We start from the raw sequence: 25,839 nt of genomic DNA, 5'->3' as shown, positions 1-25,839 counted from the left end.
GCCTTGTAGTTTTGTTGGTTTTCTTCACCATCCAGAAGCTTTACATTTTGATATAGTCCCAATAGTTTATTTTTGCTTTTTTTTTTTCCTTGTCTCAGGGGGAGCTATTTAGAAAGAAGTTCCTAAAGGCCAGTGTCAGAGAAATTACTATCTGTGCTTTCTTGTAGAATTTTTACGGTTTCAGATCTCACATTTAGGTCTTTAGTAGATTTTGAGTCTATTTTTGCATATGGTATAAGAGAGTGGTCCAGTTTCATTCTTCTGCATGTTTCTGTCCAGTTTTCCCAGCACCATTTTTTGTTTGTCTCTTAATTTTTTTTAATGTTTTTATTTATTTTTGACACAGAGAGAGACAGATCATGAGCAGGGGAGGGGCAGAGAGAGAGGGAGACACAGAATCTGAAGCAGGCTCCAGGCTCTGAGCTGTCAGCACAGAGCCCAACACAGGGCTCAACCTCACAGACTGTGAGATCATGACCTGAGCCGAAGTTGGATGCTCAACCAACTGAGCCACCCAGGTGCCATTTTTTGAAGACATTATCTTTTTCCCTTTGGATATTCTTTCCCCCTTTGTCGAAGATTAATGGACCATATAATTGTGGGTTTATTTCTGGGTTTTCTATTCCATTGGCTGCGTGTCTATTTTTGTGCCAGTACCATACTGTCTTGATTACTGCAGCCTTGTAATGTAACTTGAAGTCTGGAATTGTGATGCCTCCAGCTTTGCTTTTAAGATTGCTTTGGCTATTTGGGGGTCTTCTGTGGTTGCATAGACATTTTAGTATTATTTGTTCTAGCTCTGTGAAAAATGCTTAGTATTTTGACAGGAACTACATTAAATGCATATTGCTTTGGGTAGTTTAGACATTTTAACAATATTCTTACAATCCATGAGCATAGAATGTCTTCCTATCTCTTTGTGTCCTCTTCATTTTCTTTCATCAGTGCTTTATAGTTTTCAGGGAACAGATTTGTCACCTCTTTGGTTATGTTTATCCTAGATATCTTACTCTTTTTGGTGCAATTGTAAATGGTATTGTTTTCTTAATTTCTCTTTCTACTGCTTCATTATTGATGTATAGAAATGCAATGGAGATCTGTACATTGATTTTATATCTTGCCACTTTACTGACTTCATTTATTTTAGCAGCTTTTTGTTGGAGTCTTTTGGGTTTTCTATATAGAGTATCATATCATCTGCAAATAAGTGAAAAGTTTTACTCCTTCCTTACTGTTTTGAATGCCTTTTATTTCTTTATATTTTCTGATTGCTGTGGCTAGGTCTTCCAGTAGTATGTTGAATAGAAGTGTTGAATACAAAGACATCTTTGTGTTGTTCCTGACCTTAAGGGAAAGGCTCTCAGTTTCTCCTCTATTTTATGTTTAGGTATGTTTCCTCTAAACCTACTTCATTGAGGGTTTTTATCATGAATAGATGTTGTACTTTGCCAAATGCTTTCTCTGCATCTACTAAAATAATCATATGGTTCTTATTCTTTATCTTATTGATGTGCTGTATCATGTTGATTGATTTGCAAATAGTGAACCGCCCTTGCAACCCAGCATTAAATCCCGCTTGATTGTGGTGAATAATTTTTTTTAATGTATTGTTGGATTCTGTTTGCTGGTATTATGTTGAGAATTTTTGCATCTGTATTCATCAGAGATCTTGGCCTGTAGTTGTTTTTGTGATATCTATCTAGTTTCGGTGTCAGGATAATGCTGCCCTCATAGAATGAATTTGAAGTTTTCCTTCTTTTTTTATTTTTTGGAATGTTTGAGAAGCATAGGTATTAACTGTTCTTCAAATGATTGTAGAATTTGAGAAGCCAAGTGGCTCTGGACTTTTGTTTCTTGGGAGTTTTTTTGATTACTGATGTAATTTTCTCACTGGTTATTAGTCTGTTCAAATTTTCTGTTCTTCCTGTGTCAGTTTTGGTAGGTTACATGTTTCTAGGAATTTACCTATTTCTCCTAGGCTGTCCAGTGTTGGCATGTAGTTTTTCATATTGTTCTGTGAATGTTTGTATTTCTGTGGTGTTATTTCTCTTCTCTCGTTTTTGATTTTATTTATTTGGTTTTTTTCTTTTTTTTCCCCCCTGGTAAGTGTGGCTAGAGGCTTACCAGTTTTATCATTTTTTTTTCCCCCACAGAACAAGCTCTTGGTTTCATTGATCTGTTCTATTGTTTTTTTGGTTTCTAAATCATTTATTTCTGCTCTAATCTTTATTATTTCCTTCCTTTGCTGGTTTTAGGGTTTTTTGTTCTTTTTAGCTCCTTTAGGTGTAAAGTTATTTACTTGAGATTTGTCTTGCTTCTTGAGGTAGGCCTGTAGGCTCATATTGCTATAAACTTCCCTCTTAAAACTGTCCCACAGGTGTGAACCATTATATTTTCATATTTATTTGTTTCCCTGTGCTTTTTTATTTCCTTCTTTGATTTCCTGGTTGACCCATTCATTGTTCAGTAGCATGTTAGTTAACCTCCATGTATTTGTGGTTTTCTGAGATTTTTTTCCTTGTGGTTGACGTATAGTTTCATAATGTTGTTTTCATAAAAGATACACTGTATGACTTCCATTTGTTGAGGCTTGTTTTGTGGCCTAATACCTGGAGATCTGTTTTGGAGAAAGTTCCATGTGCGCTTGAGAAGGATGTGTATTCTGCTATTTTTGAATGGAATGTTGTCAACATATCTGCTAAATCTTTCTGGTCCAATGTGTCATTCTAAGCCATTGTCCTTGTTGATTTTCCGTTTAGATGATCTGTACATTGATGTCAGTGGGGTGTTAAAGTCCCCTACTGTTGTATTATTATTGATTCATTCCTTTATGTTTGTTATTAAATGTTTTATGTATTGGAGTGCTCCCATATTGGATGTGTAAATATTTACAATTATTATAGTCTATTGGATTGTTCCCTTAATTATTACATAGTGTCTTTCTTGGTCTCTTGTTAACAGTCTTTGATTTAAAGCCAATATAAGTATTGCTACTCTGGCTTTCTTTTGACATCCATTTACATGATAAATGTTTCTCCATCCCCTCACTTTCAATCTGCAGGTGTGTTTAGGTCTAAAATGTGTCTCTTGTACACAGCATATAGATGGGTCTTGGAGTTTTTTGTCCATTCTGTTCCCCTCTGTCTGTTTATTGGAGTCTTTAGTCCATTTACATTCAAAGTTATTATTGATATGCATTTATTGCCGTTTTATTACTTGTTCTGTGGTTGTTTCCAAAGATTTTCTGATATGTTCTTTTCTCTTTCATGGTTTGCTGATTTTCTTTAATGATATGTTTGGATTTCTTCTCTTTATTCTTTGCATATTTATTAGTGGTTTTTGATTTGTGGTTACCATTAGGTTTGTATATAACATCTTCTGCATAGAGCAGCCTGTATACAAGTTGATGGTTGTTTAAGTTTGAACCCGTTCTTTACTCTTCGTCTCCCCATGTTTTAGGTATGTGGTGTCATATTTTATATCCTTTCATTTTGTGAATTCCTTTACTGATTTTTTTTTACAGGAATATTCATTTTTACTATTTTTGTGTTTCCTGCCTTCATGCTGTCATTTTGGTCTTCCTTTATTTACACTCAAAGAGACCCCTTTAATATTTTCTGCAGGGCTGGTTTAGTGGTCATGAACTCCTTTAATTTTTGTTTGTCTGACAAACTCACTGTTTCCTTCTATTCTGATAGCCTTGCAGGAAAGAGTATTCTTGGCTGCAGATATTTCCCATTCAGCAGTTTGCATATAACATGGCACTCCTTTCTGGATTGGAAAGTTTCTGCTGAAAAATTCTCTGATAGCCTTATGGTATTTCCTTTGTATATAACTGTCTATTTTTATCTTGTCACTTTTAATATTTTTTCCTTTATCACTGTATTTTCCCATTTTAATTACATATGTCTTGGTGTGGATCTACTTTTGTTGCTTTTGTTGGGGTTTCTTTGTGCCTCCTAGATCTGGATATGTGTTTCCTTCCCCAAATTAAGGAAGTTTTCAGCTATTATTTCTCCAAATAAATTCTTTACTCCCTTTTCTCTGTGTTCCTGGGACTCCTGTAATATGAATGTTATTACACTTGATGGAGACATTGAAATTCTCTACATCTGTTCTCATTTTCCATATTCTTTTTTCTTTCTTTTGTTCAGCTTGATTATTTTCCATTACTCTGTCTTCTGGGTCATTAATTAGTTCCTCTTCTTCCAGCCTGCAGTTTATTCCATCAAGCATGTTTCTCATTTCATTTATTGAGTCCTTTTTCTGTGCTGTGTTACTTCTTATCTCTGTGTTAATGGTCTCATTGATGTGCTCCACTGTTTTCTCAAGTCCAGTAAGTATACTTGTAATCATTGCTTTAAATTTTCTTTTATCTGTTTCACTTAGGTTTTTTGCCACGTCCTTGTCCTGTTATCTCATTTGGGAGAAATTCTTCTGTCTTCCCATTTTGTATAAGTCTCAGTGTCTGTTTCTATGTGTGAGGGAAGTCAGCTACTTCTCCTATTTTTGAGGGCAATGGCTTTATGAAGAAGAGGTCCTGTGGTGCCCTGCAGTATAGTGTCCCTTCTTCCCCAGGACCTGGCACTTCCAGCAATGCTAAGTGTACTCTGCTGTTGTGTGGTCCTGATAGTTTTATGCTTCAGGGCAGTCATCTACAGATGCCTATTGTGGGCAGTGTTTGGTCCCTGCCCTGAATGTAGTGCATTTTAACTAAATGTGTTCTGGTCTGCTTTGTGAAATAACCTGTCACCACCATCACCTAAACTGCAGCTTTGCAAAACTTACCAGATAGGAGCCATAGTATTGGCACAGGTTTGGGCCAGTCTTGTAGGAGAGGGGGCCTGCCATGCTGCCACCTAGGCAAGAGTGACTAGGAAGGTTGTTTTCCCCAAATCGTGAGGGGGTGGGTGGGGCTTGGTGTAAGCAAGTTAGGTAATGAGTGTGGGCCCAAGACTATTTTTTGCTGGTAGCTCTGTATTCTGACAGGCAGGTTAGGTAATTGGTACCTGCCAGTTCCTTTTTACCTGGAGGTCTGTCTCTCTCTGAATGCCCTCACTCTGGAACATTCTCAAAGAGGAGTAGCTAACCTCCCTACAGTGTGCCCCAGGCACTATCCAGATTGGTTTTTGCAAGCTGTGTCCATCCATAGGCTGTTTGCCCAGCCTTCTCTCCAAGAGCAGTCCCAGTGTCCCAGTCCCAGCTTTCACTGAGCCAAGCATACTGACCTTTAGAACTCCAGGCTTTAAGCCCCACTGGTTGCAAGAACTCAAGAAATTCAGGCCCTCTCACTTTCCAAGCCAATTGCTGTGGGGATTCATTTCCTGTATACTTCCCTATGTGTTAGCCTGTCTCTTGCCCTTCTCCAGATGGTAACTTCCTCCCTACCCCATTGGCTATGATACATTTTTCTCCCAAGTTGAGTCTCAATACTTCCTACTTCCTTTGATGTGGCCTCCTCTCTACCTTTATTTGTGGAGGGTTTTTTTTTTTTTTTTTTTTTTTTTTTTTTGCCAGTTTTCAGATTGATTTCTGGGGTATTTAGGATGATTTGATTGTTAGAGATATGAAGTTTGTATTACCTGGGGACGAACTCTTACAATAGACTCATACTTAATCTAAAGGCCAAGAAGTGCCACCTCATTTTCTAATGGTTTTCTATAAAGAATGTCACTTCTTACTAGGCTTTATTTCATAGTATGTCACTTAATATTTTGAGATTATCCCTTTTTTAGAGGACTTAGTTTAACTATGATCTGACAAAGAGTTCCATTTGTTTTTAAAACAATACAGATATACCAGAATGGCTAGTATGTTTGATACCATATTGCGAAACCTAATAATTTAAAATGATATTTACTTCTTCCTATTTCACAAAGATGTTGTAGTGACAAATAGAATATTGGAAATACAAATAGTATTTTGTTTTTCAAAATGGCTTACCAGTTGTTCCATTGGGTTTTTTTGTTTTTTGAATAATCCTTTTGTCCTCACTAAATTTTGATACCAACTTTAGTAATTTAATTTTGTATTCACAGCCTATTTTGGGCGACCATTTATTTTGTAGTAGTCCTTTCTATTTTAATATTAGAAGGAGTAGTCCTTCATCATTGCTCTTCCTTTTAAAAGCTTTTTTGCTTTTCTTAGTTGTGTTCATTCTTAAATTTAAAAAAATGAATGCAATATTAATTTGAAGAGATGTATATGATATTGCAGTGTAATTATGATATCACAAGTCAAAAAAATAGAGAATAGAAAGTATGTGGCATAGGAATCTGTAGTTACACAAATCCGAAACTTTATAATTAAAACAGTTTAAGATGGTATAACACTTCGTGAGTGTATTTTTAGTAGTAATTACATTAGTAGTAGTAATTTTCTTATTACAAGCTCTACGTTTCTTTAATAGGGTCTTGTTCAGTATACGGTAGTGTCCTCTCACCCATAGGGCATACATTTCAAGACTCCAGTGAATGACTGAAACCATGGAGATAGTACCCTATATGTACTGTTATTTTTTATGCATATATACCTTTGGGAACGTGTAATGTATAAATAAGGCACAGTAAGAGATTAAAAATAAATAGTAACAAAATAGAATAGTTATAACAAATACAGTGAGTTATTTCAGTGAGGTGTCTCTCTCAAAGTATCGTTTTGTCCTATATTTACCCTTGTGATGATGTAAGATGATAAAATGCCTACATGATGAGATTAGGTTAGGTGAATGATGTAGGCATTTTTATGTGACATTAGGCTACTATTGACCTTTTGACCATAACGTGAAAAGGAGGATTCATCTGCTTCCACACTAATGGAAATTGAAACTGTGGATGAGGGATGGGTACTATACCTAGCAACTAACAGAGGGGCCATCTCTTTTTTCAGGTTATCCTCTTGGTAGTTTTTACTTTTCGAGTTTTTATTTCATGGTAACATACAGAGTAGTTAACAGTATTTCATAGAAATCGATATATTGATTGGGGTTGATTTTTGTAGTCATTTGATACATGTGACTTATGTGACTTAACAGACAAAAATGTCTTTGTAAACTTGACGGTTGTTTATAAACGTGTATTAGTTTGGGGAGATGATTGAGAGAGTGTGACATCAGTCTTGTCTCTGACATCTTGAGTCGGACATTAGGTATTCTACTTGAACCTTTCTTTTATCTGAATAATGTGCAAATTTATTTATTAGTTTCAAATGATATTTTTATTATGTTCTGTTTCTATTATTCATAGTTTAAAAAAATACAAGCTTACGATTTTTATCTAAATATTCCATAAACTTTTTTTAATACCACTTAGTTAATAAACCACGCTTTGAAAGAACTAATGGAAATAGAAGAAGTGAGTGAGAATGTATTACAAGTTCACCTAAATGGTAAGTATGTCATAATTTTGCCATTGGAAATGATATAAGCCATGTGAACTTTTTATAATACAAAACCTAATTTACCTAAAATGTTTAAAGGTGGATGACAATTATATTTTAAAAACATGATCCATGCTTAACAACTTCCACTTTAAAGTACCATATGCATTATTTTTAGAAACTAAAATAATAATAATACTAATAATAATAATAATAATAATAATAATAATAATATACAAAGGAAGCACATAAGGACTCTTGTTTTTTGTCTTTCTTTTCTTAAAATAAAAGAATACCAAGGTAGATAGTTATTTGACTCTACCACGTCTTCATTGCTGTGCTTCAAAAAGGAAGTAATGTAAACAAACAGGCTTTTGACTTTTTTCTTTCTAGTTAAATTTAAAAAGCGTTAGAAAACTTACTTGACTGGAAAATAACCTGTGCTCTATCAAATAAATATTTCATTTTAATTAAATATTTTTAAATGGACTTTATTTCAGGACTGCTGCAGATCAATGATAAAATTGCCCTAAAGGAAATCACAAGACAGTTAAATCTGGAAAATGTAGTTGGAGATAAAGTTTTTGTAAGTATCGTTTCTATTCCTTTATTAAATAGGCTTTAATGTTTGCATGGCATAGATATTTTTATATTTTTGAAAGACTAGGGCAGGTTCAGAGATTCTAAATTGAAATCTGAAATATTCTTGTCATAAAAAAGTATAAGGTTCTAGGATGCATTTCTTCATCATATCTTTATATTTAGATTTTTTAAAGTAGATCACACTATAAAATAGTCAAGAAATCCGTGTTTCTGTAGATATTATCTGAGTTTGTTTCTTTACGTGTTAAGAGAAATATCTTGATTCTCTGTCCTTGGAGGTAGATTAATATATTTTTTAAAGTACTACACTCTAGCAGTCTGTTTTTAGTCTTTTGAGACTTGGGTAGCTAGGTGTAATGGAAAATGTGCTGAATTTGAAGCTATTAAATGTGGATTTGAGCCTTGTCTTGAAACTGTTGACTACATGGCCATCATGGCTAATATCTCTGAAGTTGAGATTTCTCATCTGTGTTAAATGTGCATTATCTTCTCATACTTCACAGATTTATTCTAAAGACAAAAGGGAGCATTGAACATAATTTATATTTGAAAAATGCTGGGTTTGTGATGTACTATACAAATTTCAGTTATCTCTTACAAATGTCAGTTATCTCTTACTATTAAAATGTTTTCAGAAACTTATTTATACCTCATTATTGTAGCAGCTTGGAATCTCAGGATTGGTGAACATCAGTTACTTAAATGAAACTGATCAGCAATGTTCTGGAACTTTTATTAAAATGTTTACCCTATCACTTTATTTATAGGGTTCAAGAGAAACATTAATTTATAGCTACCTTAACTTTCATAATGAAATGACTACCTCTCCTACTGCTTACTCAATTAAAGTGGGTTGTATACATCGCAGTTCATTTTCTGCTCACTGGTGATCATACAGTACTATCACTCTAAAATGTATACTCTTTTCTGCAATGGCATAGCCATAGTTGTAAGCCTCTTTAGTAATTACTTATAAAAAGTTGAGCCAATCATGTGTTATCCTTCTACACTGTCTACAGGTTCATAATGCCCCTTCTATAAGTCTAATGTTCTGTCTCCTGCTCAGACTGTACTGTTGAATACAGTGGCCTACCTGATCAAGGAGATTTACTATTAGGTAGGCTCAGTTTGGCCTTCGGTTTGCAATCGATGTAGACTGGTGTTTCTCACTTTCTTAAATGGACCTATTTATACTGGATTCATAGGAATTGATTAAAAAGTCACCGTTGTTTAACATCCTGGGTCATTACTTTTGTTATAGCATCACATAAAGACATTATTTAACTTCTACATTATATAGATCAGTCACCTGAGGCAAACAATATATTTAGCTTACCTAAGGTCATAAAATGACAAAGTCTGGACATTAAGAACCTAAGTCACTTAACTGAACCCAGAGTCTGTCTGTTTTGATATACTTAGAGCAAATTTCTATATTCCTGTAAATGTATATGGATATCTATATACAATACATGTATATGTATTCATATAAGGATATTCTTATATGTGCATATGTATTTATATAATGATAAACTTAATGTCAGGTTTTAACTGTCTTTAAAAAGAAGGAGGGTGGCATCTGGGTGGCTCCTTTGGTCGGGCGTCCAACTCTTGATGTTGGCTCAGGTCATGATCTCCCAATTTGTGGGACTAAGCCCCAAATCAGGCTCAGCACTGACAGCACAGAGTCTGCTTGGGATTCACACACACTCTCTCTCTCTTAAAAATAAATAAACTTTAGAAAAAAGACTAACAACCTTTGAATAACTTTGGCTAGTAGTTATTTGGCTAGTACTTTGGCTAGTAGTTGAATAACTTTGGATAGTACTGACTTACCCACAGCCTGTGAGCCTTTATTTATATTATGGTAAATACTTCTTGCCCTACCTGTCTTGGAAATAATGTTGATTTGACAACATGCAATTATAGTAAAATATGTGCAAGTTCTTAAAAACCTATTATGCTATTTTGTATCACTTCTCTCAAAATTGGGAAACAAGTGGATTTCTTTTCTCTGATATGTCTTTGCAAATTTAAAGTTGGTTATTTATTTAAATCAAAAAATCTGAATAACGTAAAAATTAATGACTTAAATGAAAAAATATTTTAAAGGGCCTTTATCCACAAGCTGGAACATCAGGGTAACACATGTGCTACTCTCTTAATTTCCACATAGAATATATTTAAGTTTTATCCAAAAATGTTTTGGCTGTGTTCCAAGTAAACAGCCAAATTTGATATGATATATACACATTCTATGATATGCTCTTGAATAGGTAAAAACAATTATAGTATGGAATATTTGAGGCAAATTTCTTCTCCCATTTCCTTTTGGATCTGATTTAAATTCATGGACATTTTTTAATGTTCAAATTAATCTGAGACTGGCAAGAGCTTAATGTATTTGAAGTACAATGGAGTTTTAGTTCTCTGACTGTATTTAGAATGTAGCAAGTCTTAAAAACAACCTTTAAAGTTAACATTTTTACAGATTTTATCTGGAAAATGCAAAATTGTAAACATGACAGAGTAATGCCGTTTTCAACACTATGCCATCCCTGCTTCAACATTTTAAGTTTTTAGTGATGCACATAGAAATATCCAGCTCAGAATCTGACTGCTGACTAATTTGAATCTAGAAAAAAATAGATACATAATGCCTATATAATGTTCAAATATCATAGTCCTCTTTTATTCTTTATTTCATTAAACTTTTAGTCATGGTGTCTATTTTTGTTGTTCAGGGAAGCTTTGCTGAAAACCTTTCATTTCTTCTGGAAGCTTTGAAAAAAGGTAAATATTAGCATATTTAACACCATCTGAAGATATCACCTACAGTATATCACTGATACAGATGGGCGTAATTTTGTATAAGATTAAAATAATTTTCCATATTGTATAACCTGTATCTTTTCACTTACTTAACGGTGTGTTGTGAACATCTTTCTGTGTCAGTAATTAGTGAGCTACACCATCATTTTTATGGTTCTCATTTATTCTGTTTTATAAATTAATTATGCTCCAAATATATTAAATTAGGTTCTTAATCACCAGTTCTGGACATTCTAACTTTGTACAATTAGGAAGAAATGCTTAAATTGTCATTTGGGTTTTTCCTGGGGTAAATTTTAGTGAGTAGAATTCTTGATCAAACTGTACCACATTTAAAAGTATAAATATAACCAAACTACCTTGGAAATTCTATTTTCTAAACATATTTGAGAGTACCTTTTCCTTCACAACTTTTATTCAAAGTTATTATTTTTCATGTTTGCCTAAGAGAAAAAAATACATCTCTTAGTTTAATATGCATAATGTTGGTGTTAATGATGCTCACCACTTTATACTTTTATTGGGCACTGATATTTTTTGGTTTGTGTATTTCCTGTTGGTTCTTTTGCCTTATTTTGGTGATGTTTATCTCATACTCATTCATGAAAATTCTTGCACTTATTTTTCTCTTAAATTTGATTTGGACTTTTCTGCTGAAGTTTTAAATTTTTTACATAGTCGAAATTTTTGTCTTCAGATTTTGAAGACATCTAGTTAATGTTTTCATCTAACATATACTTATAATCTGGTGAGAACTTATTTTGATAAGGTGTAAAGTTGAGATGTGACCTTGTATAAACCACTTTTCCCCATTGATTTGTAATGGCATATTTTATCAAATACTAAATTTCTATATTATATAGGTTTGTTTATAGACTTTTTAATTAGTCCTCGGGCTTTTCATGCCATTTAGGTTTCTGTATATGTTTTATTATCTGTTAAATGTCCTCTTATCAGATTTTCTTTTCACTTGTATATGTAAATATAAAGCCGTAAACTTTAAGGTGATAGCGATTCGTCTGTTAAAGTAGTTTCCCTCATTGTAATGAGAAAAATGAATTCACAGAGTCATGTTGAACTTTCCCTATTGTTGAAATATTAAAATTGTCAGGGCAGGGCTCAAAAAGGAGTTAAAAGTGGCTTTGGTTGAATTCATAATTTAACAATTTATTTGTAAAAATTTTAAGCACCTGGGAAAATGCACTTTGTATTTCTGCTAACTAAACAAGTCTCTTTTGAAGCAAAAGTTTTGTTCATAAGCTAGTTGCTCCCTTTATTATTAATACCAAAGTGTTTTGGAGTATGTAGGTGTTAAGAGATCCTTGTCAATTTTTTGATGGTGAAAGATTATGTTTCCATAATTTAAAAAATAATGGCATAATCACTTAAATAATTCTTGAGTTTTTTATTAGTAAACTAGAATCTGGTAATTAGACTGTGAACTACTTGAGGGCAGTAAGGGCTATCTTGTCATGTGAACAATTTTTTGTTGAATAAATGTACATGCACTGTTAAGTATCCTACCCAAAGTAGGTTTTTCAGTATGTATTTGTTGAATTGAGTTTTAACAACTAAAATGTAGTGAATAAGTTGGAAACTTAAGAAAGATTGATATAATTGCTTATTAATATAAAACTCTTATTTTATCTTAGGTGACAGGTCTAGTAGTTGCCCAGTGATCTTCATATTAGATGAATTTGATCTTTTTGCTCATCATAAAAACCAGACACTCCTCTATAATCTTTTTGACATTTCTCAGTCTGCACAGACTCCACTAGCAGTTATTGGTCTTACATGTAGATTGGTAAGTTATTCTTTCTATTAAAAAATTGATTATAATATTTAAATAATTAAAGCTTAATTACTGATGTAGTCACTTATGTAGGTGATTATATTAAGCATTTCTTTCAAATGTGTTTTATCAGTGCCTTGTGCATTTATCCTACTTTTCAGCTCAGATTGAAGGAAACAATTATTCACACATACTCATAAACTAATACCTCCCTCTCTCCAGTGGAATCACTGAATGAAAATGCGAAGTCAGATTATGCTAGTATAATTTCTACATTAGCAAGTAAAAAGACAATGAAATAATCTTACCATCATGTTATAAAAATTGCTAATTACTTTTATATTTAAGATTCATTCTGTATTTTGATAATGCTTGGAATTGAGTAAAAATGATACTATCCCCTCTTTGTAAGTACACATCTTGAGAAATGGAAGGGATTACTTCTGTCAAGATGTCACAGTAGATAGTGGCTTCTTTGCTTTTTGGGGGGATTTTAGAATGATTGTAACCATAGTCTCATTGTTGCTATCACATTACTTTGTGAAGACTCTACATGTTGAACCCCATGTACCTTCAGATGGCTACACAGGCCTTTTTTTTTTATCTTCTTTTACATTATAAACTTTATTACTGAATTCAGATAAAATTGGTACTTAAGGGTCATCTCTCGTCTCATGCTCTGGCTGCCATGAGTCTGTTGTTTTCATCCTTCTTTTCCCTCCTGCATTCTTGGTAGCCTTGTATCAGGCTCATTTACTTCTTTTTCTTTCCTGCAGCTGTTTTTTTTTTTTTTAGAACAGTGAAATGCTTTAAGTCATCTTTCAACAGTCCTCCTGCCAGTGCTGTTTTTCTGTGTAGTGTCTCTGTTTTCTTTTCCCGGTGCTCTAGAGCTTATGATATATGCCTTCATAATAAGCCTCCCTCATAGAACATCTGCCAGGTCTTTATTTCTCCTTGCCAAAAGCAGCAGTTATACCACAGGAGTTAAGGAAGCATCTTCTTGCTAAAAAAAACAAAAACAAAAACAAAAAAAACAAAAAACTCTTTGGGTAGAAGAAGCAGTGGCAAATGTTATTGCCCCAATGAAGGACCAAATAAAGAATCAGCTGCTCCCTAGCAGTGTTATCTTAGGCCTTTAAAAATTCTACATGTATAATTCTCCAACTATGTAGTTCAGTTCTAAGTATATCCATATGTCCATGTTTATAGGAAAAAAGTCAAAAGATGGGTGGATTAGTGAGTTTGCCAGCAAACAACCTCTTCCCTGTGGAAGTATTTCTTTTTTGGTACTATCCCCTTTATTCCCACATTGCCAGCTTCTGTCATTACTCTCCACCACTAAAATATCTTTTACTTCTACCTCTTTCTTTCCATTCCCAAGTTCAAGCTCTTAATTATTGGTTGTATAGAGTGTTGTTTCCACTACCTTTCAGGCACCTACCTATATGGATGATCTAGAACTACTCCTTAATAGAAAATAAATTTATAATACTGCTGTTTCTGAACATAACTTTTGTCTCTTTTAATTATGCTGGCACTTAACCTATTAAGAACATTCCAGGTTTTTTATTCACCTTCTCCCTTCTAAACCCAAGTTATTAAGTCTTTCCTGTCTTCCTTTCCGGACTAATCATGATCCTATGTTGATCACTTGAATTCTTTCAAGCTCTATATGATTGGTTTCTCAACTTAGTAATTAGGAAAATCATCTGGGTAGATTTAAAAATCCATATTTTAGGGCCTCACCAGAGCATTTTTAAGTTTTTTTTACTATAGAAACTTGACAGTAAACTTGATTTTAACTTTTTAAGGACAAATAGCACAAATGCAAGTAGTTTCTAAAATATCACTATAAAAAGACAAAAGACAGAATAACTTATCAGTGTCATGCCGTGTTCCTGCAAGTTTCCTCTCCTATAGTTTGTTCTTGTAGTTCAGCTTGCTTCAGCTTGAATTTATAGGTAGTTTTGTGAAGTCAACTTTTCTCCATTACATGTACTATTTCTTGAGTCTTTGTTACATAAAATAATGAAGATATTTAAATTTGCAGGAATGTAATAATCTTACTACATTTTACCATTTCTTTAATCTGAATTCTTTATAGAATATGCAATTCCTTATTGAAATTCTTGGTGATGGGGCACCTGGGTGGCTCATTCAGCTAAGTGTCCAGCTCTTGATTTCGGCTCAGGTCATACACTCTCTAATGGTTCATGAGATCGAGTCCCGTGTTGGGCTCTGTGCTGTGCCTTTCCCCCAGTCACACTCACTCTCAAAATAAGTAAATAAACACTTAAATTATTGGTGTTACTGTGGTGTAGAACTATTCAGTAATAGTTACAATTCTTTTGCAATTATTGTTGGTCTTAGAATGTTAAAGATTAACTGATAGTAGCATAGTAGGTAAAAGGCATGATAACACCAGGCCTACCAATGCTTAGAAGGGAATTAATAAAATTAGCTTGTGTAATAAGTAAAGAAATCAAGGGAATGATTTGAGGTTTTGGAGGCTTACACAAGTTTTAAAGTTCAATTATGTATTATAGGATAAACATTGTTAATTACAGGTGATTGTTCGAATATGTGTACTTCTAATATTGGTATGTTGTTTTTTAAAAAACATGCATCTTATATGGATTGTTGTTGTTGTTTTTAAGGATATTTTGGAACTCTTAGAAAAAAGAGTGAAGTCACGATTTTCTCACCGGCAGATACATTTAATGAATTCATTTGGTTTTCCACAATATCTTAAAATATTTAAAGAACAATTATCTCTACCTGCAGAATTTCCAGACAAGCTCTTCACTGAGAAGTGGAATGAGAGCATTCAGGTAACTTGGAACAGAGGCAATAATGTTAAAGTAATTTTTGTGCTTTGGTATACCATTGAAAGCAATAAAAACCTACAAATTAAAAAAAAATTGTAAATTAGCACAAAGTTTCTAATGTTACTGTAGCATAGAACTGCATTAATACAAATCATACACTTATGTGTGCGTGCATGTGTGTGTGTGTTTTAAAGGAGATTGAAATGTCATATCCTAAATTTTTTCTCAAAAGAACTTTAGTGAGATTTTTGTTTTATTTATATCTACTTATATTTTAGATTATTTTGTTAATATTTAGGTTACTAAAAAAAATTTATTTTCTTTATTTACAAGTTTAGCAGTAGTTTAGCTTAATGGTTCATCACTATCCAGTGTGGATTATTTTCTTTTCTAGTTCTCAGACAGTTTTAACTTTTATCTCATTTGGGTCTCTTAAGGCAAGTAAGGCTTGGCATGGTTGTATTGTCTGTGTTGGTGAATATCATCATGCAGTCCCTAGAACCCTGAGAGTCTTAGCTACCAAGGCACATTCACATGTTGATTTAAAAGTTAACTAATAAACCTTGTGGACTCTATAAATTTACCTAACCTTAAGTTGAATAGCCTAACTTATATAGACCATTGTCATATCAACTCAACATACTAGCATCAGTTTATCTTACACTGACAAGAGTTTTCAGGGGTACCTGGATGGCACAGTTGGTTAAGCATCTGACTCTTGATTTCAGCTCGGGTCATGATCTCATGGTTCGTGAGATACTTTGGATTTTACTTTTGCTTTAGATTCTCTCTCTCTCTCTCTCTCTCTCTCTCTCTCTCTCACACTCTCTGTCCCCTTCCCCCACTCACACTCTTTCTTTCTCTGTCTAAAAATAAACAAACATTAAGTAATTTTCAGTTAGCAGGATGAAGGGAGAGAGTATGCCAGGACTGTGTTTAATAACAAAATTGAAAAACTATTGCTGAATAAATCCCACATGGTAGAATCTTTCAAAACTATGGGTCTTGTGAAGGTGGAAGATAATGGAGAGTCCTTGGTTTTCAAAGAATTTGGAGGGGAGCCTGGTAGGCTCAGTTGGCTAAGCGTCTGACTCTTGGTTTTGGTTCAGGTCATGATCTCACAGTTTGTGAGTTCAAAACCATCATCAGACTCCATGCTGACAATGCAGAGCCTGCTTGGGAGTCTCTCTCTGCCCCTCCCCTACTCCTCTGTCCCTCCCTCTCTCTCTCTCTCTCTCTCTCAAAAGTATATAAACTTAAATAAATAAATAAATAAATAAATAAATAAATAAATAAATAAATAAATAAATAAATAAATAAATTTGGAAAAACTGATCTATAATATTAAATACTGATGCAAATAATTAGATCTTTAGACAATTAAATTTGCACAGTGTGTATTCACCGGCTCTAAAAAATATTGTTTATTTCAAAGCAGTAATTTTTTTTTTTGCAGTTTCAAGTTTTTATTTAAATTCTAGTTCATTAACATACAGTGTAATATTAGTTTCAGGTGTAGAATCCACTGATTCGTCACTTGCATACAACACCCAGTGCTCATCACTAGTGTCCACCTTAATACCCATCACCCATTTAACCTTCCCACTCCCCTCCCCTCCAGCAACCCACAATTTGTTCTCTATAGTTAAGAGTCTGTTTTATGGTTTGCCTCTCTGGAATGAAACTGGACCACTTTCTTATACCATTCACAAAAATAAATTCAAAATGGATCAAAGACCAAATGTGAGAAAGGAAACCATCAAAATCCTAGAGGTGACCACAGGCAGTAAACTCTTTGACATCAGCCGTAGCAACTTCTTACTAGATATGTCTCCTGAGGCAAGGGAAACAAAAGCAAAAAATGAACTACTGAGATTTTATCAAGATAAAAAGCTTTGGCATGGTGGAAGAAACATTGGACAAAACTAAAAGGCAACCTATGGAAAGGAAGAAGATTTTTGCAAATGACATCTGATACAGGGTTAGTGTCCAAAATACATAAAATACTTACAACATTCATAAAACAAAGACATCTTCTTTTCCAAAGAAGACATACAGATGGCTAACCGACACATGAAAAGATGTCAGCGTCACTCATCATCAGGAAAATACAAATCAAAACTACAGTGAGCTATCACCTCATACCTGTCAGAATGGCTAAAATTAACACAAGAAACAACAGATATTGGTGAGGATTCAGAGAAAGGGGAACCCACTGCTGGTAGGAACGCAAACTGGTGGAGCCACTCTGGGAAACAGTTTGGAGGTTCCTCAAAAAGTTAAAACTACCTTATGATCCAGCAATTGCACTACTAAGGTATTTACCCAAAGGATACAAAAATACTGATTCAGAGGACACCAGCATGGCTTAGTCAGTCATCTGACTCTTGATCTTAGCTGAAGTGTTGATGTCGGGGTCATGAGTTCAAGCCCTGCATTGGGCTCCACGCTGGGCATGGAGCCGACCTTAAAAACAAAAACAAAAGCAAAAACAAAACCTGATTCAAGAAGCAATAGTAATTTTAATCTTGAATGTCAATACCAAATTAAATGTAAGAACTTTGCATTTATTTTGCTCTTAAACAGTTTTTGAATTTTTCCCAGCTTTGTTGAGCTATAATTGATAAAATAAAAATTATATATATTTTAGGTTTACAGCTTGGTGTTTTGATATACAAATACATATAGAAATGCCACAATCAAGTTATACAATGCATCTATCACTCCATTAGTTACCATTTTCTTTCTATTCTTTTTCCTTTTTCCTTTTTCCATTTTTATTTTGTGGGAGGAGGTGAGAACACTTATAATCTATCTTCGAAACAAATTTCAGGTGTACAGTATTGTTTACCATAGTCACATTTTTACGTGATATTTTTATTTATTCATCTTGCATAACTAAAACTTGATTCTTGTTTTGATTATAAAATATAGTCTACTCATATAAGTACTGTTAATTTTGTCATTTTTTTTTTTTTTAAAGTTCCTCAAACGGGAACACGCTACTGGCTCATTTGGAAGAGCATGTGACTCTTGATCTTGGGGTCATGAGTCTACACCCCACATTGGGTGTAGAAATTACTAAAAGTTCACTGAGTAAAATTTAATCAGTTCATAGGAATAAATATACGGTGAAAGGTGCATGGCTCATGGCTCAGTTGATCGAGTGTCTGACACTTGATTTTGGCCCAAGATACCAGGGTCGTGGGATTCAAGCCCCATGTTGAGGTCCACACAGAACTTGGAGCTTGCTTAAGATTCTCTCCTTCTCTCTCTCTTAAAAAAAAAAAAAAAAAAAAAAAAAAAAAAATACAAGTTTCCCTTATATCCATGCCTATCTCCCTCCCTTTAGTACGGAGTAATTATTTGGTTTATAACATTTCAAACATATACATACTGAAGTTGTTACTACATAAAGAGTTCAAACTTTGCATGCTATTTTTGCTTTCCCTTTCCCATTTTGTTCTGATGGATACTTCATATTATTCTTAGTATAACTGTACAGAATTGTATGCAAAAATGGTTGACTTTATTCTTAAAATTCACATATTGTGCTATGATATAATTAGGTGTGGGTTTTCCCTTGTACCCTTCTCCCCAAGTTAATCTCACCTGGGATTCAGATACTTGTCAGCTCAGGAAAGTTTTTTTGATACTGTATCTTACTATAAGATTCTGTTCTTTAGGAACCCTTTATATTTGGTACTTCCACATTGTCCCTTTCCTTAAATAGGTCTGTAGCGGATCAGAGCTCTGGATCTTTGGCCTCTGAATCCACTTTCAGTGCCTCACAGACTTTCACCTTGTACAGTTACAAGACATTCAAATGCAGTCTTTCATAGTATTTAAATGTCTTTGCCAGGTCTTCTGTTATTTCTGTCTCTACTTCCTGTCTTTTCCCAAGATGAATTACATAGCCCAGGTTGTACTGTGCTGTCATTTATCTTTCTGTCCTTCCCAGCTATATTGCATTCTGTGCATCTGAGTGGGTATATAAAGGAAGTAGATGATAAGGGTTACTGATGGAGCATAATTCTGGATGATTTAGAAAATGGTAGCCGTGTGGTAGGAGGATGGCTAGCGCTTGTGTTTTTGGTCATTTTTTGCTGATTCTATATCACTGAATTTAGGGGCAGATGGTAGAAATGAATGTGAGAAGATAGAAGACTGCCTGGTCTTTTGTTTGTTTCCTTTTTACAATTTTGCAGTTCTTCAGTAAGGTAGAACTAGTACAACTGGAGTTAGTTCTAGAGTTTTCTTCCTTTTATCCTAATCCTCATTTGCCACTTACTTTTGGTGTGCTAATAGAGGAGCTTCATTTGAAAAATAAGTCAGCACCATGGCCAGAGGCCCTGTCCTGTAAGAGGGGAGGGCTGCATTGAGGGAGCTATCCTGTCTCTCAGTACTGACTATCCAGCAAGTTTTTCTGATTCCCATGTTAAAACCAAAGCAATGGTATAGATAACAGGTTGCCTGTGAATTTCATCCAAGAAACATATTCAGGATAAGGTTGAACCTGGATATTCTGCCTGACTTGAATGTTTGTTGTAGTCCTACCCCAAATGAATCAAATAAGTAGAATGAACACCATCTCAGCATGGCAGTATAAGAGAAATTCCTGTAAAAGAGCATTTAAAAGGACCATAACTAATTCTCCTCAAAGGAAATTCCCCCAGAGTACTATAGCTAAGTTCAAGGACCTTAGCCACTGTCGTAACCTTTCCTGTTGAGTTAACAGAATGGGAGAAGATTTAGCAGGAACTGACCAGGAGAAAACTGAAACTTGGAGGTACAGGACTACTCATCTTCTGTCAGTATGCCACAATCTTCCTACATTGCTCATGCTGTTCCTGTAGATGGAATGCTTTCTTTTTAGTGTATTGACTCATACATACAGTTTAAGCATTCTTTGTAATGCTTTACCTTGTTTTCCCAAATATAGTAATTCTTACTCTCTGTTGTATTTTGTGCTGAATTTTGGTCATCCCACTGGTATGACTATAGATTCCCTTTTTAGACCAGAAAGTTTGGGATAGTAAGGATTGTTTTACCTTTGTGTATATTTAATCAACATAAAGGGATAAGAAGAAAATCAATAGACTGGAAAGTTCATTTTGACCTATTTTGATCTTTGTATTCTACAAATAAAACCAATACATATTTAATAATAAATAAATGTCAGAATTAATGAGCTACAGCAACAAGTGAGGCACAACATTATAGTTAGGTTTTAAACTGCCTTTTTACTACTTACCTGTTTTACTGGGTTTTTTTTCCCCTCTAGTGTCTCACAGAAGATAGAAGTGTGCGAGAAGTACTACAAAAGCATTTCAATGTCAGCAAAAACCTGCGGTCATTACACATGCTATTGGTTTGTATTCATTTTATTTTTACCACTCATTTTCTTTCACTAGGTAATTACATTTTGATGGGAACTGATTAAGCCTACAAGTAAATTTTGGGAGAATTAGCATGATTACTACACTGAATCTTCCAATCCAGACTATGGTACATTTCTCCTTTTACTTAGTTTTTCTTTAATTTATTTCATCATCATTTTATAATTTTTACCACACATATTTTGTACATGCTTAAAATGTATACCTAGGTATTTCATTTTCTTTGAAAATTATATTATACAAATATCATATGTAAATGATATCTTGTTTTTAATTATGTTTTTAACATGCTCATTGTTAGTATATAGAAATGTAAGTCTAATGGTATAATAAATGTCTGTGACTATTAAATTTATGGCTGCGAGTAGTGTAAATATGTATAGATACTTTGAAAAACAATTTGGTAAATTAGATATCCAGAGAAACTCAGATGCACAAGACGGCATGTACAAGATTGCTTATAAACAAGGTACAGCAACCTTGTTTGTAATTGCAAAAAAAGGGAGATAACAGATATCTATCAATGAGGATATATGATGGGAAAATGAATAAACTGGAATTGATACCTCAACATGGATAAATTCTCGGAATAGATGTTCAATGAAGAGAGTTGCATAAGTACAATATGGTATTTATATAAAACTTGAAAATTACACTGTGTTGTCTAGGAATGTATACATATGTAGTAGAAGTATAACAGCATGCATGGTTTTTTGTACGAGAAAGAGTAGGAGTCCAACCAGGGAAGAAATAGAGTCTGTAAAATTATATTTTATAAGCTGAGGAAGTGGTCATAAATATCTGTTACATCATTCCTTTGCCTTTTTGTATGTCACAGATATTTTATAATAAAAGGGAAAAGTTACAGTTAAGACTATGAGTAAGAGAAGGAGTTACTATGTACCAAGTTCTCTCCCAATAGAGAAATGAAGGACAAGGATTTCCAAACTCTTCTGTTCAACTAAGGACCCTGGGCCCTAGTTAACGTGGGGGAGAATTTCTAGTATAAATATTTTCCAAATATTACAGGGTACATAGTTACACTAAGAAATTATTCATTGTTTACCTGTAATTCAAATGTAAGCAGTTGTCATAACATTTTCATCTGCTAACTCTGCTTACCCTATGTAATGACTAAATTTAAATATTATGAAAATTACACTTAAAGGAATCTTCAAATTGTTGGAAAGCCAAGTAGCTACATGACAAGTTGTCTCTAGGTGTCATTTTGGCTTTTAATTTTTTTTTTTTTTTTATGTACAATTGAACATAAAGTGGGTAACTTCTGTCACATAACACTAACCTGAACTAGCTAATTTGGTAGCCAAAAAGTTTATACAAGTCACAGGTCTGCCTTTGTGATTTGGTCTAGGGCTTGGAATGATACTCTGTTTTTTAATTGACATATAGTTGACATACAGTATTATGCTAGTTTCAGCCACACAGCATAGTGATTCGACATTTTAATGCATTATAAAATGCTCACTGTAAGTATAGTCACCATGTTACCTGATTTCCTGTTTCAAACCATTATACCTGGAAAACATGCTTAATATGATTACAGTCTGATTAAATTTATTGAGACTTGTTTTCTGGCCTAACATGTAACCTGTCCTAGAGAATGTTCCACGTAGACTTGAGAAGAATGTGTTTGGCGCTGTTTTTGGATGGAATGAGCTGTATATATCTGCTAAATCTACCTGGTCTAGTGTGTTAAGGCCCATGTTTCCTTACTGATTTTGTTTGGATAATCTATCCACTGATGTAAGTGGAGTATTAAGTTATAATTAATGTAATTATAAAAAGTATTCTGACAGTTTAGAGCCTGGAGCCTGCTTCTGATTCTGTGTCTCCCTCTCTCTCTGCTCCTCCCCCGCTCATGCTCTCTCTCTCTCCTTCAAAAATAAATACATTAAAAAAAATTTTTTTTAAAGTATTATGGTGAGTTTCTCCCTTTTTGTGTTAGTACTTGCTTTATATATTTAGGTGCTTCTGTGTTGGATGCATATATATTTACAATTGTTATATTTTCTTACCGGATTGATCCCTTTATCATTACATAATGTCCTTTGTGTCTTATCATAGTCTGTTTTTTTTTTTTTTTTTTTGATGTCTATTTTGTCTGATAGAACCTTTGCCACCCTCCCTTGTTTTTTTCTTCCCCCCATTTGTGTATCTTTTTCCATCCCTTCACTTTTCAGTCTGTATATATCCTTAGGCCTGAAGTGAGTCTTGTGTAGGCAGCATATAGATGGATCTTGTTTTGTTTTTTTCTTTTAATCATTCAGCAACCTTATTTATGTCTTTTAATTGGAACACTTAGTCCATTGACATTAAAAGTGGTTATTGATAGGTATATACTTATTGCTCTTTTGTTAATTGTTTTCTGGTTGCTTTTGTAGTTCTTCTCTATTCTTCTCTTGCTGTCTTCCCTTGTGATTTGAGGACTTCTTTGGTATAGTGTTTGGATTCGTTTCTCTATTTTTTGTGTATCTGTTTTAAGTTGTTGGGTTTGTGGTTGCCATGAGGTGTATTTATATGTATATATGTACATATATACATGTATATATATATATATATACACACATACACATATATATACATATATAAATATAACACTGTATGTTAATCTATTTTAAGTTGGTAGTTGTTTAAATTCAAAAGCATTTTAAAAGCACTGCATGTTAACTCTCCTCCAACTCCTACAGTTTGTGTTTGGTCTCATATTTTACATCCTTTAATATAAGCCTTAACTAATCATAGATATAGTTGATTGTATTACTTTTGTCTTTTAACCTTCCTTCAAGCTTTATAAGTGATTGCTCTCCTCCCTTTACTATATGTTCACTTTTACCAGTGAATTTTTTTCCCCAAAATTTTTTAAAAATTCCTCTTGAGCTCTTTTCTTTATTGCTTTAAGCAGTGCCTTTAACATTTCTTGTGAGGCTGGTTCAGTGGTGATGAACTCCTTTAACTTTATCTTGGAAATTTTATCTCTCCCTCAATTCAGAATAATAATTTTGTTAGGTAGAATATTCTTTGTTGTAGGTTTATTCCTTTCGGCACTCTGAATATTATGTGTCTTATTGTAGACCTCCTTGGGTTCATCTTCTTTGGGGCTTTCTGTACTTCTTGGACCTGGATGTCTGTTTCCTTCTCCAGGTTAGGGAAGTTTTCAGCTATGATTTCTTCAAATAAGTTTTCTGCCCACTACTCTCTTTCTTCTCCTTTTGGGACCTCTATAATGTGAATATTAGTATGCTTGGTGTCCTAGTGGTCCCTTAATGTATCCTCATTTTTAAGATTCCTTTTCCTCTTTGCTGTACAGCTTGGGTCCTTTCCATTACCTTGTTTTCTGATTACTGATCCATTCTTCTGCATCTTTTGTTGATTCCCTCTGGCTTATTTTTCATTTCAGTTATTGTGTTCTTCAGCTCTGATTGGTTCTTTTTTATTGTTCTTATATCTTTGTTGAAGTTCTTGCTGAGTTTGTCCACTCGTCTCCCAAGTTAGGTGATCATCTTTATGACCATTATTCTGAGGTCTTTATCAGGCTGATTGCTTAATTATACTGTTTTGCTCTTTTTCTGAGGTTCTGTCTTTTTTCATTTGGAACATATTCTTCTGTCTCCTCATTTTGTCTGAATTTGCGTTTGTTTATAGTAGGTAGGTCAGCGACATGTCCTGGTCTTAAAGGTAGTGTGGTCTCATGTAGAAGGCATCCTTGGAGCCCAGAAACACAATCCTTTCTGGTAACTAGAACTGGAGCTTTCAGGGCTGTTTCATGTGGGCTGCTTGCACCCCCTGTTGTTACTGGGCGTACTTGTCAGGGCTGGCTCCTGGCCCAAATAGCTGCAGCGCCTCACCACAACTACTGCGAGCATACCAGTGTGTGCAGGTGGAGCTGGCCCTCGTGGCTGAGAGAGCAGACTGTAGCTGCTGAGGGTAGGTGGGTGGGGCAGCCCCTGTGTGGCTGGTTGTGAGATCCCACCATGACTCTTCTGTGCTTGCTGGTGGGTGGGGCTGGCTCCCTCTTTCCTTGAGTAGGACTCATTTGGAAGGGATACCTACTAGGTGGGTGATTTGGGTGGGGTTGTTCCACAGGGGAATGCCCTTGGCATGGATAGTGGTGCTAACAAGGTAGATGGATAGTGCCACGGCTGGCTCTTGTAAGTATCTAATGAGCTTAGCTGAAGGAAGACAAGAAAAATAGTTCTGCCAACATTTCCATTCCCAAAGAAAGCTCCTACAGAATCCTGCCCCTCTAGCACATACCTTAAATTGGTTAATGTACCTTCTTGTATGGCCCAGACGATTTTCAGACTGCTCCCTCTGAACAATTGAAATTGCGTACGGGGTCTGTAAGAATGGAGTCTCCATGTCCTGTAGCCCTCTGGCTCTCCCAGAATTAAGCCCCACTGATTTTCAAAGCCAGACATTATGGAAGTTTGTCTTCCTGGTGCAGATACCCAAGGCAGAAGTTGCCCACTGTGGGGCTTGAACCCCTCACTCCTCAGGAAGGACCTCTACACCAGTGACATCCCTCCTGCTTGTGGGGCACTGCACTGGGTATTTGGTTCCTACCCCAACCACATCTCTGCCTTTATTACCCTTTGCAGTGTGGCTTTTTAAAATATCTTCAGCTACTAGTTTTCAGGGCATTCACAGAGTTGCTTTATATGTAGTTGCAGCTTTGGTGTGTCCATGGGAGAAGGTGAGCTCAGGTATTCCCCTACTCCATTTTCCCATGAAATCAAAATAACCTTTGAATAGTAATCTTACCTATTTTGGCTCTCTTCCTTGCCTTACTCCTTTTTAAATGCTTCTCTTTTGAGGAATGGTAAATAAGATATGCAAATGGGAAGAGGTATAGAGAACAACAAGAACTTTTTTTTATGCTCTTATAGACTTACATGACATTGGTACTGAAATACTGTATTTTAATAGAGCTAAGCATGAGAATACCTTTCCCAAGCAATTAATACTAACTCTCAGAATAGACTCCAGA

The 25,839-nt window shown here is 34.6% G+C and overlaps 1 protein-coding gene across 14 annotated transcripts in view; it reads left to right on the top strand.

The window, feature by feature from the left end:
* Window positions 1–25,839, top strand: part of ORC4 (origin recognition complex subunit 4) — an 81,759-nt gene that overhangs the window by 51,889 nt on the left and 4,031 nt on the right. For all 14 annotated transcript variants that reach the window (XM_045033747.1, XM_006935272.4, XM_006935270.4 and 11 more), the window contains 6 exons: window positions 7,311–7,386; window positions 7,878–7,963; window positions 10,725–10,773; window positions 12,465–12,616; window positions 15,262–15,435; window positions 20,717–20,803. In XM_045033747.1, coding sequence (XP_044889682.1) covers window positions 7,311–7,386; window positions 7,878–7,963; window positions 10,725–10,773; window positions 12,465–12,616; window positions 15,262–15,435; window positions 20,717–20,803 — 624 coding nt within the window. The remainder of the gene's footprint in view (window positions 1–7,310; window positions 7,387–7,877; window positions 7,964–10,724; window positions 10,774–12,464; window positions 12,617–15,261; window positions 15,436–20,716; window positions 20,804–25,839) is intronic.

This window comes from Felis catus, chromosome C1 (assembly GCF_018350175.1).
Source record: "Felis catus isolate Fca126 chromosome C1, F.catus_Fca126_mat1.0, whole genome shotgun sequence".
NCBI classification, from domain to species: Eukaryota; Metazoa; Chordata; class Mammalia; order Carnivora; family Felidae; genus Felis; species Felis catus.
The sequence above is the reverse complement of the archived record's forward strand: the minus strand, read 5'-3'. Positions and strand labels throughout refer to the sequence as shown.